The 17,537-nt window shown below is 36.2% G+C and overlaps 1 protein-coding gene across 1 annotated transcript in view; it reads left to right on the forward strand.

The window, feature by feature from the left end:
- The window catches only part of LOC131435484 (acyl-CoA Delta-9 desaturase-like), a 54,199-nt gene that overhangs the window by 19,168 nt on the left and 17,494 nt on the right, over positions 1-17,537 (forward strand). The window contains exons 2-3 of the mRNA XM_058603416.1: positions 11,258-11,427; positions 11,499-11,688. Of these exons, the coding sequence (XP_058459399.1) occupies positions 11,281-11,427; positions 11,499-11,688 (337 nt within the window). The 5' untranslated portion in view covers positions 11,258-11,280. The remainder of the gene's footprint in view (positions 1-11,257; positions 11,428-11,498; positions 11,689-17,537) is intronic.

Consider the following 17,537-nt stretch of genomic DNA (forward strand, 5'->3'; position numbering starts at 1 on the left):
GAGTAATGAAATGGCGTAAGTCGCCTAACTTTTACACTAACACATTCATAAAATGAGCGAAATATCAATGGCATTTATGATCTCACTGTCACTCGGATTGATCGAGCACCCAGAAACGAACAGTCAATTAAGAATTCATTGCTCATTCCGTCATTTCGATAATGTGGGTTGTTGTTTACTTTCCTACAAAAATAGTGTGAAAATTTGGTGTTTTCTTCATATAAAAAGAAAATGTGTTGTTATTCTACGATAAGTAGATGTACTCTACAGGTATGTAGTGTCCAACTTGTCGAACGGGGCTCCCATTCCTCACATTGAAAATAGCACAACAATGGACCCCAGTCTGCCGAGTTTGTTGAACGAATAAAATGTTTCGCCATTGTGGATCTCCAAACGTCTGTATTCGTTAGTAAATTCACAATTAGAATACTTCTTTACTGTCACATTCAAAGTGACATTCATCGCTGAATGCATTCAAGGCCATCATGCGTGTTGCCAGATTCGTTTTTTGAAAATCTTGCCGAAAAAGTCATATGCGTTGATATGAAATTGTATGGGATATCAAATGATATAACACGTGATATCATCGGATATGAAGTATATCCGCTAATGGAAATATATTATTAAACTGACTGTACCAGATAATTCCGATATAATAGTAAAGTCAGCTAAGTTAGAGCGCAACTCCAATCAAATAAAAATCCACACTCTTTGCACCATAATCGACTATATCTAGCGAGACAGTTTTCTCCGGAAGCAGGATTCGAACTTACAACACTTCACCAATCTGTAGAATCGCTCATGAGGAACCGGTTTGTGCAAATTGCACATGACTGTTTCCTCATTCTTTCATTGGCCCATTAGCAGTTTTTGTTGAACTAATAATGCCACCAACACAAAACCCTAAGCAATTTGAAATATCGTTCGGTAAAAATTATATTCTACAGATCACAAACGCAAAAAAACAAAATTACCGAACACCAAAAGAGAAATTTTTTGTGTTATGTCATTTTGAGGCAACCTATGATGGCTGTCGAATCTCTAGTGAATTACTTCATGCTGTTGCCAACCCAAAAAGCATCAATGAGCATTGGCAACTGGATGATCAAACATCACGAATCGCCGATTTGAATATTTTACGCGAGGGTTATCTGGGGCATGGTGAATCCGATCGTAGGATCGTCAATCATCAAAGTATTCCAAAACCGAATTGACACGATTGGACGGTTTTTTTTTTGAATATGCTGGAATATGACTACTAATTGAGTAGAATGCAGTTTCGATGCAGCTGTGTGGGACGCTTTCGTTTGACGCTGTACCCATCCTAGTGGTAGATCCAGGGTTAAGGTTAGCTTCAAACAGAGATTTCAAACCGAAGTGAATAGATGTGTTTGTCATATTCTCTTCGCGTCCGGAATCCCTAACACGGCATATCTTAAACCGACCCTAGCTTACTCTAAGGAATATTAAACCAAAAGAAGTGATAAAATATGGATTTTGTTTTAACTTGGTAATCCAGTTAGGTTATCATCGCTGGATACAACCGGCTGCTCTCCTCCATTGCCATCGGATCAAGCGTGGGCCTACGAGATCAAGTTCATGCACGCTACCGTTCAACCTTAGGAGATAGTAAGAGTGCAGCGTGGGAACGACGCGTTGAATATGCACTTGACATTGAACAACAGTAGCTTACATATTTCAATTTCACTTTCTCGCTAACACCTATATACATATCGGTTTCTCGCTGAATGCCGAGCCTAACCCGGTGAGAACTAGAATCAGAATCCAACCAACCTGGTAATGACAAACCGGATTAGCATCTGAAGGTATTAGGATCACCGGTATGGAGGTAAGGTTGGAACCAGTCACGTTTTGCTTCTGCCTGTGGCGTCCGTCTTTAGGGACGGTTGATCGCGTGATTTCGGCAGCCATTATGAGCTTCGTCGGGGTATGCCGTTGAGAGTGAGTCAGGTGCGGGGACAGCTAGTGTGTGACGAATGCTGCTGCTGATAGTAATAGGTCCCGTGCGATTCCTCAAGGCATCTGCGCCGAGGGATCGAATAGTTTCTCACTTATAGTTAGCAATTGAAAGGGATTTTTTCCTTCTCCATCTGGCGTAATGTCGTGCTGTTCGCTTACATTGATCGTATATTTATGTTCATCATCTATCAATCCCTGTAATGTGCATCAGCTATTACGTCATGTTAAAATAAATCAATAAAATTGTGCTTGGAGAATCATTATTTCCATAGATCTCTGGCGGGAGTATCGATTTATACTTACGTAATTGTGGTATTATGGTAGTTTATCACTACTTAAAGATTATTATTTCTATTATGGTAGTCAATGTTTGATTGAAATCATATTTCAACTACTACTTGTGACACTCATGTCTATGTTTTTAGCTGCTCTAAGTGTAGAATCTGTATATTAATTAAATCATAAAAACAGTAACTCACTAAAAGATTGAACAAAACTCTAAGCCTTGAGATGGTGTGAAAGCAAGCGAATTTTATGTGATAAGAGATAATTAATGAAATAATAGCAAAAGATCAATAGCAACAGCGCGTCTTGAACCGAGAAACATTAGATCATAAAGCACTTTAGTTAATCAACTGAACTCATACAGCGGCACTTGGTAGCCGAGTGCAAATTACACGTGGAGTCTGTAAAATTCTGCACGACAATTTTTCGCCATTTGACATGTTAGGTGGTTATTAGCTGTATCGTTTGTAGAATCATGTCTCCTGTAAAAGTCATAATTTTTATTCTGTGATAAATGTGCAATTTCTGATGTCATAAATCATTTGAACGTCTTACGTCAACATTCTTATATTATCTTTATTTCGACTGGATATGTTAAGTTATTTGCCTAACAATTCGGCTGAAAAGTTCGTATCGTTTAATAGAAACACACATTTTTTTGCCAAAATTCGTTTTTATTATTCAACATAATTGCCATCAGAGGCGATACAGCGATTATAGCGATCTTCCAACTTTTCGATACCATTTTTGTAGTAAGATTTGTCCTTTGCCTCAAAATAGGCCTCAGTTTCAGTGATTACCTCTTCATTGCTTCTAAATTTTTTACCAGCGAGCATTCTCTTGAGGTCTGAGAACAGGAAAAAGTCACTGGGGGCCAAATCTGGAGAACACGGTGGATGAGGGAGCAATTCGAAGCCGAATTCGTTCAATTTCAGCATGGTTTTCATCGACTTGTGACACGGTGCATTGTCTTGATGAAACAAAACTCTTTTCCTCTTCAAATGAGGCCGTTTTTTTCAAATTTCGTCCTTCAAACGCTCTAATAACGCTATATAATAGTCACTGTTGATGGTTTTTCCCTTTTCAAGGTAGTCGATGAAAATTATACCATGCGAATCCCAAAATACAGACGCCATAACCTTACCGGCCGATTGTTGAGCCTTTCCACGCTTTGGGTTCGGTTCATCGCGTGCAATCCACTCAGCTGACTGTCGATTGGACTCCGGAGTGAAGTGATGGAGCCATGTTTCGTCCATTGTTATATATCGACGAAAAAAATCGGTTTTATTTCGATATAACAGCTCCAAACACTGCTCAGAATCATCAATTCGTTGTTGTTTTTGATCGGTTGTGAGCTCTCGCGGCACCCATTTTGCACAAAGCTTTCTCATATCCAAATATTCGTGAATAATATGTCCAACACGTTCCTTTGATATCTGTAGGGTGTCAGCTATCTCGATCAACTTCAATTTACGGTCATTGAACATCATTTTGTGGATTTTTTTCACGTTTTCATCGGTAACAGCCTCTTTTGGACGTCCACTGCGTTCATCGTCTTCGGTGCTCATATGACCAGTACGAAATTTTGCAAACCACTTACGAATTGTTGCTTCGCCCGGTGCAGAGTCTGGATAACACTCATCAAGCCATTTTTTCATCAAAAAGTAGTGTTTCATCAACACACGAAATTCCTTTTTTTCCATTTTTTTCACAATAACCAAAGTAGCTTCACTCAAAATGCAATATCTCACAAACTAATAATCAGACAGCTGTCAAATTTATACTCGTATCTTTTGAAGGTTGGTACTAACTGAAAATGGTATGGATTTAATTCTAGTGGCGCCCTCTCATAGAAACGATACGAACTTTTCAGCCGATCTGTTATTTACCTGCGTTTTCTTAAATACATTTTCGAATTCATCATTCTACGTCTGTTTCGTTAACATTATTTGGAACCTATCCACTATTTTTGTCCGAGTTTGATATTATTTTTGAAGTGATATTCTACAGGGAATCTAATCACGCACTTGATGCAATTCATTAGGACCTAATTTGTCAAATGACGAAAAATTCCATTTGTAATGAGTTAAAGTTAGTACTGAACTTTAATGGTTCCGACTGTTAATTTCCATTCGACTAGCAAGAGCGACTGCATGATTTTATATGCACTACTTGCCAGTCAAGCAGACGTACTTTGTGATCCGATGATTGTCGGTTCAAGTCATCGCTGTTGGTGTCAGTATATTTTTTATTTCATTGAATTTCATGTTCGCTGTATTGCAATTATTATACTACTTGATTGAATTCATTTGTAATCCTATTTTCAGGACTTTCTTCGTAATATCAATCGATTTTCATCAACCGCAATCAGCCTGCTATCGGTATGCGAAAGAAAGTTTAACCAGAAATACGATTCATGAATTAAATTGGGGTAAAACGGGTTAAACAGGCTAGTAATGTCATTCCCATTGTGTTTAATTGGATTACAGATGTTTTGCACGTAATATGGACCAATATTGGTAGGTCATACTGGATCTGCTTCGGGATTGTAAATCTGAATTCAACATAAAATTATATTTGTGGGAAAATTGGGGTAAAACGATGTAGCACGAAGCATGCGATCATGAACACTATCTGTAAATTATTATTTGAGGTTATATGCGAAACATAGAACTGTCTTGTTTAACCAAAATTGGTCCAAACACCGATCAGCAGAACTTTTTTTTCTGTAAATTCGTCGAAGAAGATGACTGGGGTTAAACAGAATACAGTTGTTTGCGGTCAATCTTATTAAAAACAATCCATGTATCTAACTTATGAGCATGTCAGGAATAACTTCGGATTGGTTGAATTGAATTTTTTCCTGAGTTTCAAAGTTTTCAAAGTAAAGTCAGAAAAAAGAGGAATTGGAGCAAAACGGGCATGATAATGAATTTCGCGGATCTTCTAAATCGATTCTACAGAAAAATTTGCGTAAGAAATACTAACTTTGAAAATATTTGCTTATGTTTTTATTAAATTATTCAGCAAAGTCGCGTTTTTGATAGTTTTTTCCCCTCTGTGCGATGGTTCACAACCTCAAAGAAATTTTCCACGGATGAAACACGAATATCCAATTTCCTTCGTACACTCAGAAAAATAAAAACTGGGGATTCGTTCGGATCGCTAAAGAATGGAACTTTTAGACCTCTCATTAGCTTTTAAACATCAGCACAAATCTAAAATTGGAAAACCAGAATATCAAACCTTTTCTGAATGGCATAAAACTTACTTTATTGCCTATTGCTCTTGCAGTTAAGTCCACAGATCCTAGTATTGCTAAGACCAGCATTAGCTCACTTAGACGAAACCATGCGCATTTCCTACGCATTGTAGATTTTCCGGTAATTAGAGTCCTAATTAAATACACTGCGACAAAGTGCAGTTTAACATATTCTCAACTCCGTCTCCAGCAACATCGATTTTCATGATATTTGCGATATAACAAGGAAAACGAAAAAGAAACAACTCTCTTCATTTACAGGATTTTTATTTCCCCATATTAAATTACTGTCGAGCGAGGGATGCATCACAGTCACATTATGGTTTGATTCTACACGCTTACTTGTGGCTTGTACTCAGTTGTACAAAATGGTGTTTTAACCAAAATACTATCAAATTGATTGATATGATGTCTGATGAAAGTGTTACACACGCTTAGAAAAAATGACTCAGAGCTAGAGTACTAGTTACTCATTTTCAAATGATACATGGAGGCGTCAAAAATTGAGTAGTTAGCATCAATGATATTGAGTAATTCCTACTCTAAATTTGAGTTTAACGCAAAAACTTTACTCTAAATTTGAGAGCTAGTTATTCTATTTTTAGAACACATACAAATAAAGTATTATTCAGTAAAAGAGGTGATTTTACTCAAACATCGTTTCTAGTGGAAAAACTCAAATTTGTGCAACTACTTCACTTTTTCCGTACACGGAACCGCAAAACAACCTAATTTTAAGTACATTCCACCCAATTTGGGAGTTCCGTTCAATAACCTATTTTTTGGTAAAGTGGCTCTAGGTAGTTTCCGAAAGGCACGTGGAAAAAATACTTAAAGATTAGTTATATCTACTCAATGTTAAGTTATATTTACTCTACAGTTGAGTCGTATTGACTCAATTTCGAGTTGGTACGGTTTACTTAATTTCGGCTTATTGAACGAAACTCTCGGGTGATTTGCTCTTTGTATTTTGACAACAATGGAGGGAGCAAACGAAAGAAAAGATTTAAAAGAACTCAAAATTAAGTAAAAAGAACTCAAATAAGGTAGTTTTTATTTTCCGTGTAGATGAGTGGGATATTACTCATTTTTGAGTAACTATTTTTAAGCGTGCAGACTTTAAGCGACATCCCTCGCAATTCGTCAAACTATTTTTTATTAAACTGCTCGATTTGTGGGTTTTTGTAAAACTAACAAAAATTATACCTACTTAAAAACTGAATTGTTGTATCAAGAAAAAGTTGGACGATGTGCGACGGATGTCATCTTAAGTCAGTGATGCTTTCATTAGAAATCGTATCAATCAATTTTGTACAACTGACTAGCAACGGGTAAGCGTGTATAACATTTTGATAGCTGTCGGAATCGAATCAGGGTTTTCAGGTCATTTTATATGAATGTTACTTCAACAATATGGTTGTTCTTGTAATCCAAACTGCTCATAATTCGTCTGAAAATATGATTTAATTTACCACCAATACTCAGCTAACTCAAAACAGTGGTGCATTGTTTCTGTTTATGATCGTTTCAACGCGGAAGTGCAGTTTCACCGTCATCTTGGCCACACTGGCAGGTTTCACCACCGGTAACGGCGAATCCCTTCAACATAAGGAAACCACTGCATGACCTCGCAAATTCCACCCAGGCCGCACCCGAAAACGGTTTCGTGTGCCCATCTTCGCCACTGGTTGCCGATTACTTAACAGAGCATTGCACTTTGTCCATGTGTACGCGCGATCGTATAAACTTACCGGAAAACGGGTTATCAGAAAACGACGACGATGACGACGAAATCGAAAACGAAACACAGAGTAATGTAGTATCATGCAGTCATGCTTAAATGCAACGGTCAAGCATAAAAGGAGAAAGTGCATTGTGTGCGTCTGTCGTAGAGCTGTGCGCCGCCGCCGATAATTTCGACACGCCGCCAATTTAAGAAAAAGATGATCAGCGCGCCGGTTATCCCATTTTAATCGTGCCGCCGATAATATTACATCAGCCGAAAAAATGATTTTATCAATGTGAAAATGAAAATTCATTGAAAATTACAGTACAGTCACTTTCCTCCTACTTATACTGAAAATCAGTACTACCGATGTCAACCGAAGCCAATGTCATTTGATTCAAAGTCTGTTTTCTGTCTTTATTTAAAAGGTTTTGAGCTATTGGCACATTATCGCAACATTATCGCGATATCTGAAAATGAAAAATGGAACCAAGAAAAGGAGGGTTCTTCCGAAAAAAATTAATAATGCTAGGTTTTTTCGGATTAACATTTTTTTTAGAAACCAGTGTAGTGTTGATTTTTCGGGTACTAGAATGTTTAGCGATCGAGTACCATTTATTTTGGATACTTTGTTTGTTATTTCCGGGCATTTGAAAAATGGTATTGAACAAAGTTTCATACTCCATTCTAAATTTCGCATTCTAAATTTCGCACAATAAATTAAGATCAACGTTACCAACTCAAAGTAAAAACATTTTCTTCTACTTCTAACATGACTTTTCATATGAATTTACCCGTTTTTATAAGAAATCGTTACAAATGTGAAGTAATTAAAATTTGAATTTGTTAATTTGATATTATTTTTGATATCTGAATGAGTTTGAGCGCCAAATCGATTTTATGTTAATTATGTACGTACGAAAAAGATATACTCATTTTTTGAGTTGATAAAACGATTTTTATACATGATAATTATCAACTATGTAAAAATCGATTTGAAAAATATCTTGCTCATAATAGAAAGAAACCCTTTGTATATGAATGAAATATTTATTTAAACAAGTAGCTGACCCGTCGAACTTCGTCTCGCCCAAAAATTATTTGTTCGAATTTATGTTTTCGGATAGCAGAATTGTCGACTAAGTGGATAACGTTTCTCTTCATTATTTTTCTAATTAACCTACAATCAACGGAATTCGACACACATTCGCTTCAGCCCAAAACAGAAATATCACCAAAAATTAATATGAAAATGTGAAATACTTCTGTTAAGCAAAAATTGAACAAAGGTACAGATTATCATCTCATCCTTTGTATCAAAGCACTGAACAGAGATCTCTCTCTAATGGCTTCGACATAAAGGATATAAGGTGCCACGTTTTATCTTCCAGATATGATTCTTGCTTTCGGAAATCGATGAAAAAGCTCACTAACAAGGGTTTTGTATTGACAAACTTAACAATATGTTGAAAAGTTCATTTTCTAGAGTTCTTCATTTGGTAGAAAAGGATATATTTACAATTTCTATTTAGCCAAAGTAACCAAAATTACAAAGTATTCTGAACAGTCCGTTTTTAGGGAATTACTCATACTTGAATTCACCCAACACAACAGAACTAACTTTGAACAGTTCCTTGTAAAGCTTTTAAGTAGCGACAAAGCTTTCTCAGAAATGCGTTTAAGTTACCAAAAAGTGCCACGCATACTCTATAGCTCTATTAAAGTGGATATTTTTCAGGTACTGTGGAACTTTTTGTTGCTTGGTGAGACGACGCTTAAATTTTAATTTGATATTGATCTTACAAATTTGAACATTTTTCACAGAATAATGCATAAAAAATGTCAGTCTCAATCCATTATGGTAATCCTCTTGAACATTGATCTAATCAGAAAAATTCAAGGAAAATCTCTTAGTTTGACCTTAGCGCTTCTACAGAATAATCTTTTCATTGATTAATTCCAAAATTTTCAGATTTGGTAAACTTACACTCACAATGACCAATATTATTCATCTGACTCCATTACACACAATCTATCAACTGGTGAACGATATCAGAACTTTTTCTCTTGCCTATTTCTAGAACAGTATACATTCCGCCAGTCATTTATTTCGCTTTCGTTTAATTCTAAATTTTACCCAGTTTCCTCCCTAACTGCTGTCAAACCGTTTGTTTAAAGCTAGTTTCGAACCTAGTTTCAACATTGTTGAACTAAACATCGAATCAGTTTCGAGCCTGATTTTTATATAAGGTTTGTTCAGATCCTCGTTGCTAAGTGCGAAACCAACACAGTTTAGTTAAAAAGTGTTTGATGAAACTACCCTGGGTCAGTTTCAGTTTTCTCAAGCGAAAACGATATTAGTAAGCAATAATGTTGATACCCAATTAAGCACGTGGCTCGGAATGACGAATAACTTTAATCTAGTATGCATGCGGAAACTTCACACAAAACAACTCGTTGCGCGCCAAAAGATTCTTTCACCGATCTAGTATTCTTTCCTTCGACGGCCAAGCACTTATGCAACTCGTTGCGCGCCAAACATCAATCGTAAATCTAGGAATCATTGGCGACTTTTTCAACGGAAAATTCCATTCTCCTTACAAAACAACTTTATGGATTTTTCCAACGTTTTCGGCAAATTTTCCAAAATTTTTTGATGTACGAACCCGGCGGGGATAGAAACTAATCAAACAAAAAAGAATCATGTAAATCCATCCATCCGTTCTTACGTGATGTGATTGCAAAGAATGACTTCTGCATTTTTATATATATAGATAGTCAACCATCTCCAAATAATCGCACTTATACTTATCTCAATTTCTCTTCTAATTCGATGCATTTGAAACCATTTACCATCTCTATTCACTACGTTGGCTTTAATGGATCACATAAACATTAGGATCTTTGATTGTAGGTCGACAAAACAATAAGATAGAGAAATTGTCCTGTGTGAATCAATATTAAAATTTTTAATATGTTTATAATTGATTACGCCGAATCGCGCCGCCTCCGCCGCCGATGTTTTCAGGAAATAGCGTCACGCCGATTCGCCGCCGCCGCTGGTCAAAAAGACGTTTCAGCCGCCGATGTTGACAATTTTGATCGGCGCACAGCTCTAGTCTGTCGGCCGGTCGGCAGAGCTGACTGAAGCGCATTATAGTTAATGTTTTTGCCAGCTTTTGGGTCGTTACCTTTTTGGTCATTTTTTTTCTTCCGGATGGTTCTAGAAAATTTGTTGTAATTTTTAAAGTGTATGAGATCACAGCAGCACCGAGCGGGGGTGGTATGCAACTGTTTCCACGTGCGGTACGTGCTGATATGTAACCCGTTTCGCATGGGTCTTTGGTCACGCAAGAAGCTGATTCATTGAAATGATGATGGATGATTATTCATTGTCCTGGCATTGCTTTTGATATCAGCACCTCGGGAAACGCGGGAAATCTGCATGCGAATATGATCGATCTTTGTTTATTTACACTCCTCAAGTGTCACGGCTATTCCAGGGGATGCCAACAGGTTACGATCTTGATTGTTTTGCAAATCGGTAATGAATTGTGCTCACGTACTGCGCTCGTCTCAGGAAGCGCTTTCTGTCCATTAAAAAAGGTCCCACCGTGCGGCGTAGGACTGCGACCGAAGTACAGTGGCCTATCGACCACTCGGAATATTTATGTACAATACTATTTGGGAGAACGCAAAATTGGCTTACGACTTGAGCGATTGGTTTTTCATTGGTATTCCGCTGGGAAGGAAGTACTGCTGTACGTGGATGCACTGCGATTAAAGACATAGTCGTTAAAGGACTTTTACGATGTCTGGTCGGCGGGAATTGGCACCAAGAAGGAGACGTTAGTTTCGGGCATCTTTGAAAGGATTGAGAACTGTACGATCATTTGTGCATTCTAATTATTCCTTCAGTTTGTAGCTAATTGACATGCATGTGCGATCCAGCACCTAAAGTTTATCGTTCGAGTAATCAAACGTTTTTTTTTCTTCTTCTACAGTAGGTGTATCGCGCCACGGTCTAATGATGGCTCCCAACGTCCTCGGGAACACGCTTCTCCTGGCGGAGGCGTGTATTGCACAAGAAGATCCAAACAACAACCAAATCAAAGCAAACAAATCGATCTTAAATGTTAGAACTTCCGAGCCTTTGGCGACAACGCGCGTCCAGGTGAGGTCCACGGTTAATAAATTGTAGCAATGTTCTAATTCGCTCGAAATGTGTATTTTCTTCTTCCACAGACCGACGAGTTCCAAAAGACTGAACAGAAGTCCTTCACCAGTTCCAGCAGCAGCACCACCAGTAGCAGTTCCACCTACCCGAAAATATTGGTTTGGCGCAACATCATTGCCTTCATTTATTTACACTCGGGATTTCTTTACGGATTCTATCTGTTGTTGACTTCGGCCAAATTCAGTACATTTCTAATGGGTGAGTTAACTAAACAGTTTAATTTAGGATATGTTGGAATGAAACTACAGTTTGTCCATGATTAAATAATTCGCTATAAACATATATTGCTTTTTGACGTGAATTCGTTTTACTTTACTCTGTAGAAGAATTGGTAGAACTTTATCGTGAATATCTCCTATTGTGTTTAACGCAGCAACATAAATCTTTCTTCATACTATCGAAAATATGATCAGCAATTTATGATAAAAATTTCAGCAATATGAAATAATAACAAATAATTCAAATTTTCAGTTTTCTGAAATTTTAAAATCCGGGCCAAATAAGGGCGCGAAAAATTGAAAGCAAAGCTTATCGTAGTAGGCGGAATGTTTATAGAACTGACATGTAATCTGCTGATCTCAACAATAATTCACAAGGACATCTCACACCATGACTATAATGACGTAAGAAGGAATTCTGCATACACATAGATTTTGGTTTAACGTTATCTTATTCGACACTGTACACATCATTGTTAACAGAAGCGATTGTTATTGCATAACTTTAAACACAGTACTTTAAAAATACAGTACATTTTTCAGTACGTCCTTTATCTAACAATAGTGACTATAAAACATAAGCAAATCATTATTACATTATGTATTTTTTGTTGCTCGTTTCATTTCCCTTTTTAAAGGTATTTTTTAATTCAATATAAACTGAAACAAAGATAAACTCAAGATAACAATGTACCATACGAGTCATTAAAAAATGTTGGGTCTGTAATCGTGAACCAGTTGGTTCAGTAATAATGTAATGTTATTGACCCTCCGTTAATAAGCGTCGACTAGTTCCGATAAAATGCCATGGAAACAATACAAGTTACAAAGGAAGCAAACATATGTTTACATTCAGCACATGATTTCTTGCCACAACTGACTTTAATGCTTCATGGGAAGAGCCAATAACAAACTAAATAAGCTCTAGGCAATGGTTCTAAGTAGTTTTTACATTCTTAGTGTTAGAATCACTGGATATATGACAAAATTGCTCAATATCGTTCTTACTGTAACTTAACTTTTTTCCAAACATACACAATCATTGTCATAGTTACGACGCATCTAGCGATCAGACGCTTGTTGTTTTGCTTCAAAAGACTGAAACTGACAGTGAACCGAGCTCATCGAGGGGTCCTATTCAAATGATACATAAGAAATCGCAGACTACTCCATCTTGAGTTTATCTTTGCTGAAACTATGCAAGAATTATCCATCAAACATTTTCTGCACAAAAATTCATAGTTTTTTTTTTTGTTTAGAAACGGAAACTTTTGACTATTATTTTGATTAAGTGTATACTTTCTTTTTGATGAAGACAATTTTCTTTTGTGTCAAATCAACCAAATTCAGCAAAATTGTTATGATTCCCTCTGAAGAAAAATGAACTATGATAAAAAGGAGAGAAAGAGACAAATCTATTCTATGTTTGCATATATTTTCGTTACGTGTTTTCATTGTTGTTTTTTGACATTTTGTGTAGTAGCAAATAGAAAATATTTCAAATATTTAGTTTTAAATTTATTTTATTTCAAATAAGTCAATCTTTAGTATAAATGCATCGTTACAATTTATGAAGCGAAGCAGTATAAGTTGTGAAATTTGGACAATCTGTAATACCTGTAATCTGAGCTACCCATGAGTTGTGGGGATTGAGCTCACATTCCAGAAGTAACCCTTTAAAACCGTTGTACGGTTAGTGACAATTTTTATTTTCATTGAAAGCATCACAATGCAATGAATATTTGCAACTGTGCTACATTTTAAGCTCCTTTATCTTCATTGCAATTAAATCCAAAATAATTAGGTGTTTAATGTGGTTGAATTTACAACGTTCTACATTGGGATTGTACATGACACGAGTCAAAATTATACGTCAGCGGGGCTTGTCAGATATGAAAAGATTGATAAGAGGCAAACTGAATCGAAAAATCTGTTGCATCAATTGGAGTAGATTTCTATGATCTTTCTGTGAAATCAGTTCTCATCAATAAAATTTAAGGTTTATGACGATGTTGTTTTTTCACATCTACTGGGTAGCTCAATTGCAAAGCAGTTTCATGGTTCAAAGAAGATTTTCAGGTACACCTCTTACGTTTTTAAAGAGTTCAGTACCTTTGGAATAATTAGACTTAATAAGCCCTTTTAAATGCTGATGTTTTTTATGTATGGTTTAAACAAACAGAAAAACAAAGTCATGTCTTCGATAAATTTGTTTGTTTTTTCATAACAATCATTTGAGGGACAAAATGCCCCAATCAAGATTTTTTTTTTTTTCCATAAATACGTTTATTTCTTAAGGCAGTTTACATAAGTTTTTCTTCGCCGTAGCATCACTTTTACATAATATTCTTATCCTAATTTAATTCTAACATAGTCACAACGTTTTGAATTTATTAAAACATATTCTCTTATAGCTTAAATATCATCTTAGGTAACTCGTCATTAATTATGAAATCTACTCGGAAATATTATTTGAACCAAACGATTAACTTCTATAAATTATAAAATAAGCTGTTATTTTCAGACATTTTGTTGACAATTTCATAAACTGTTTCGAGTTTGTTTGTATCATTACATAATTTTTATTCTAATTTAGCTATTGGTTGAACTCATGGACGCAGCTGGGATCAGAACTAAGTCTTAAAAGGGGCCTTTATTAAATTGAAACTCCAATTTTCTTTATGAAATGATAAATAAGTTTCATGTATGAAAGGTCACGACAAGCAAGAATGTCTCGAACTGGGATATTGGTTAGTTTACCTTGGGTACGCAAAGAATTTATTAGTTGAGATCTGACATCACGATACTCCACGCATGTCCAAACGACATGATCAATATCGCGATAACCTTCTCCGCAAGCACAATGATTAGTCTCGGAGAGCCCAATTCGAAGGAGATGTGCATCTAACGTGTAGTGATTGGACATGAGTCTGGACATCACACGAATGAAATCCCTACTCACATCCAGTCCCCTGAACCATGCCTTTGTCGATATTTTCGGAATAATTGAGTGCATCCACCGACCCAGATCATCTCTATCCCAAGATGCTTGCCAGCTGGCAAGTGTTCTTTGGCGAGACGAACTATAGAATTCGTTGAAAGCAATCGGTCGCTCATAAATTTCACCCTCAATAGCACCACGTTTGGCTAAATTATCGGCTCTTTCATTGCCTGGAATGGAGCAATGAGCCGGGACCCAGACTATAGTGATTAGATAATTATTATTCAATATGTCGTTCAGACACTGTTTTATTTTACCCAAGAAAAACGGTTCATTTTTGCCAGCAGCGATTGAGCGAATGGCTTCAATTGCACTCAGACTATCTGTGAAGAGGAAATAATGGTTTGGAGATAATGTGACGATTACACTCAAACTATAATGAACTGCTGCTAGCTCTGCTATATAAACAGATGCAGGTTCTTGAAGCCTAAATGAGGCCGAAACATTATTGTTGAACATACCAAACCCTGTCGCTTCTTCAATTCGCGATCCGTCCGTGTAAAACATTTTCTCAGAGTCAATATGCCTGAACTTACTTGAAAATATTTTTGGGATTTCCGTCGAGCGTAGATGATCCGGAATCAAGATTTAGCAGCATGTTTTTTGTCATTTCATGTATCATTATATTTTGTTGAAAGGCACACTTAACGAAATAATCATGTAAATTTGCGTCTCAATGGTGCTCAAAATTGTCACGTATTTTCAATAAAAAAAATACATTCCAACAATGTCATTTCGCATGATCGCCTTTACAACAAACGAAGAGACTTGATGCATTGCATAATTAGACGAATGCATAATTAGACTTAATAAGCCTTTTTAAATGCTGATGTTTTTTATGTATGGTTTAAACAAACAGAAAAACAAAGTCATGTCTTCGATAAATTTGTTTGTTTTTTCATAACAATCATTTGAGGGACAAAATGCCCCAATCAAGATTTAGCAGCATGTTTTTTGTCATTTCATGTATCATTATATTTTGTTGAAAGGCACACTTAACGAAATAATCATGTAAATTTGCGTCTCAATGGTGCTCAAAATTGTCACGTATTTTCAATAAAAAAAATACATTCCAACAATGTCATTTCGCATGATCGCCTTTACAACAAACGAAGAGCATGCATAATTAGACTTAGATGCATTTTTGTCAATCATTTCAACAAAAGAGAGTATCAATGCCAACGTCACTCGTTTATCTACAGCAAGATGAAACTAGAATACCATTTGCATGGAAATTTAGTCGAAGTTCAATTCCCATTTTTACTTCAGAATATTGAGAATCTGTGAAGTTTGGCAGTAAAGAGTTTCTACAAGATAAAAAATCAAATGAATCTTTGGAAACCAAACCACTATAGAAACGAGCATCAACAGGTAAAAATCATTGTGTATCGTTTTCTGTCATTAACATTTTTCTGTCATTAGAAGCTAACACTTTGAAAAAATCATATATTTTCTTTTATCATTTATTATAATGATACATTACAAGATTGTTTTGTGAAGTTTTGAAGTCAATCGAAGTAGAAAACTATTGTCTGTGCGCCGAGCTTTTGCTTCTTCGCAGAATGAGATAGCCATAGATAAAGGTCCATAACCGACAGAGTTTCGTTCCAATAGGCTTGAAAGTTTCACAGATTTTTTTAAAAATGTTTTACTATAAGAAAATATAAAGATAATAATAAATGATTTTTCAAAAGTGTTAGACCCTACCCGCCCCTTAAGGAGTTTTTTTTTAATAGGGATTACTCTATTGCCTGAAAGATGTTTTGACAGTGCAAAGTGACGTCTCTACTCAGTAGTGTATGGCCAATTATCACGAATAGGTTAACTACAGAACAACGCTTCCGAATCGTGGAAATTCATTTCCAAATGCAGTGTTCAACTAAAACTGTTTATAGAGTACTTCGTAAATTTTATGGTGCATATAATCGTCCGTCTGGTATCACTACAAAGAACGTAATTACCTAATTTCGGTCTACATTCGCTCTTTTGGATGCCAAGCCATCGACAAGAATGAGGAGAGTGCGCTCAAATGCTTGAAAAAGTGGTCGAAAATTGGACTTCCAGAAAGACATTTGTGAAAAATACTAGGGGCGGCCATATGCCCGAAATCTGAAATTATCTACCGAATAAAAACAAAATTTGACCATTTCATAATTTGGTGTTTTTAAAAAACACCCCCCTTAATTTGTAAGTGGAGCTGAGAGTGACATTTATTTTTTTTGTCATTTTCGTCTATTTTGAGTCGATGAAAATGACTTTTACTGGTTCTGATTCTGTTATCACCCAAGAAAATATGCCATGATTTAATTTATGTCATGCTTAGTTTTCCGTTTTGCTAAGAGTGCATTCTATACTGTTACTGGGGCATTATGTCTAGGGGGAAACCAAAAAACTGAGAATGTACACAGCACGAAAAAATCATGCATATTTACGTCTCGATAGATGCACATAGAAGGAGCGTTGCAGTTGATCTGAATTTACATCCCAAACGTAATTTCATAGCTAAGAACAGAGGGTCACGTGTTGAGTTTTAAATCGACCACGTGGCTCGCTCAATTCCCTTTGCGCATCGTATTTCTCTTGTACTCTCTCGTATATGAGCAAACTGTACCGGGTTGCTAGCATACATTTTATTATTTTGATGAGAAGTTTTATCACATTAATCTATCGCATGGGTTGGACATTACATGGATTCCAATGAACAATGAAAAAATATTCAACTTTCACTAAGATTGAATGTCTGTGTGTTTGGCAGCCTTGTCGAGCCAATTTTATTTCTCTTTCCTTTTTTAGAATGCTATCAGGAAAACAAAGCGAAAATATTTATT

The sequence above is a fragment of the Malaya genurostris genome, chromosome 1 (assembly GCF_030247185.1).
Source record: "Malaya genurostris strain Urasoe2022 chromosome 1, Malgen_1.1, whole genome shotgun sequence".
NCBI classification, from domain to species: domain Eukaryota; kingdom Metazoa; phylum Arthropoda; class Insecta; order Diptera; family Culicidae; genus Malaya; species Malaya genurostris.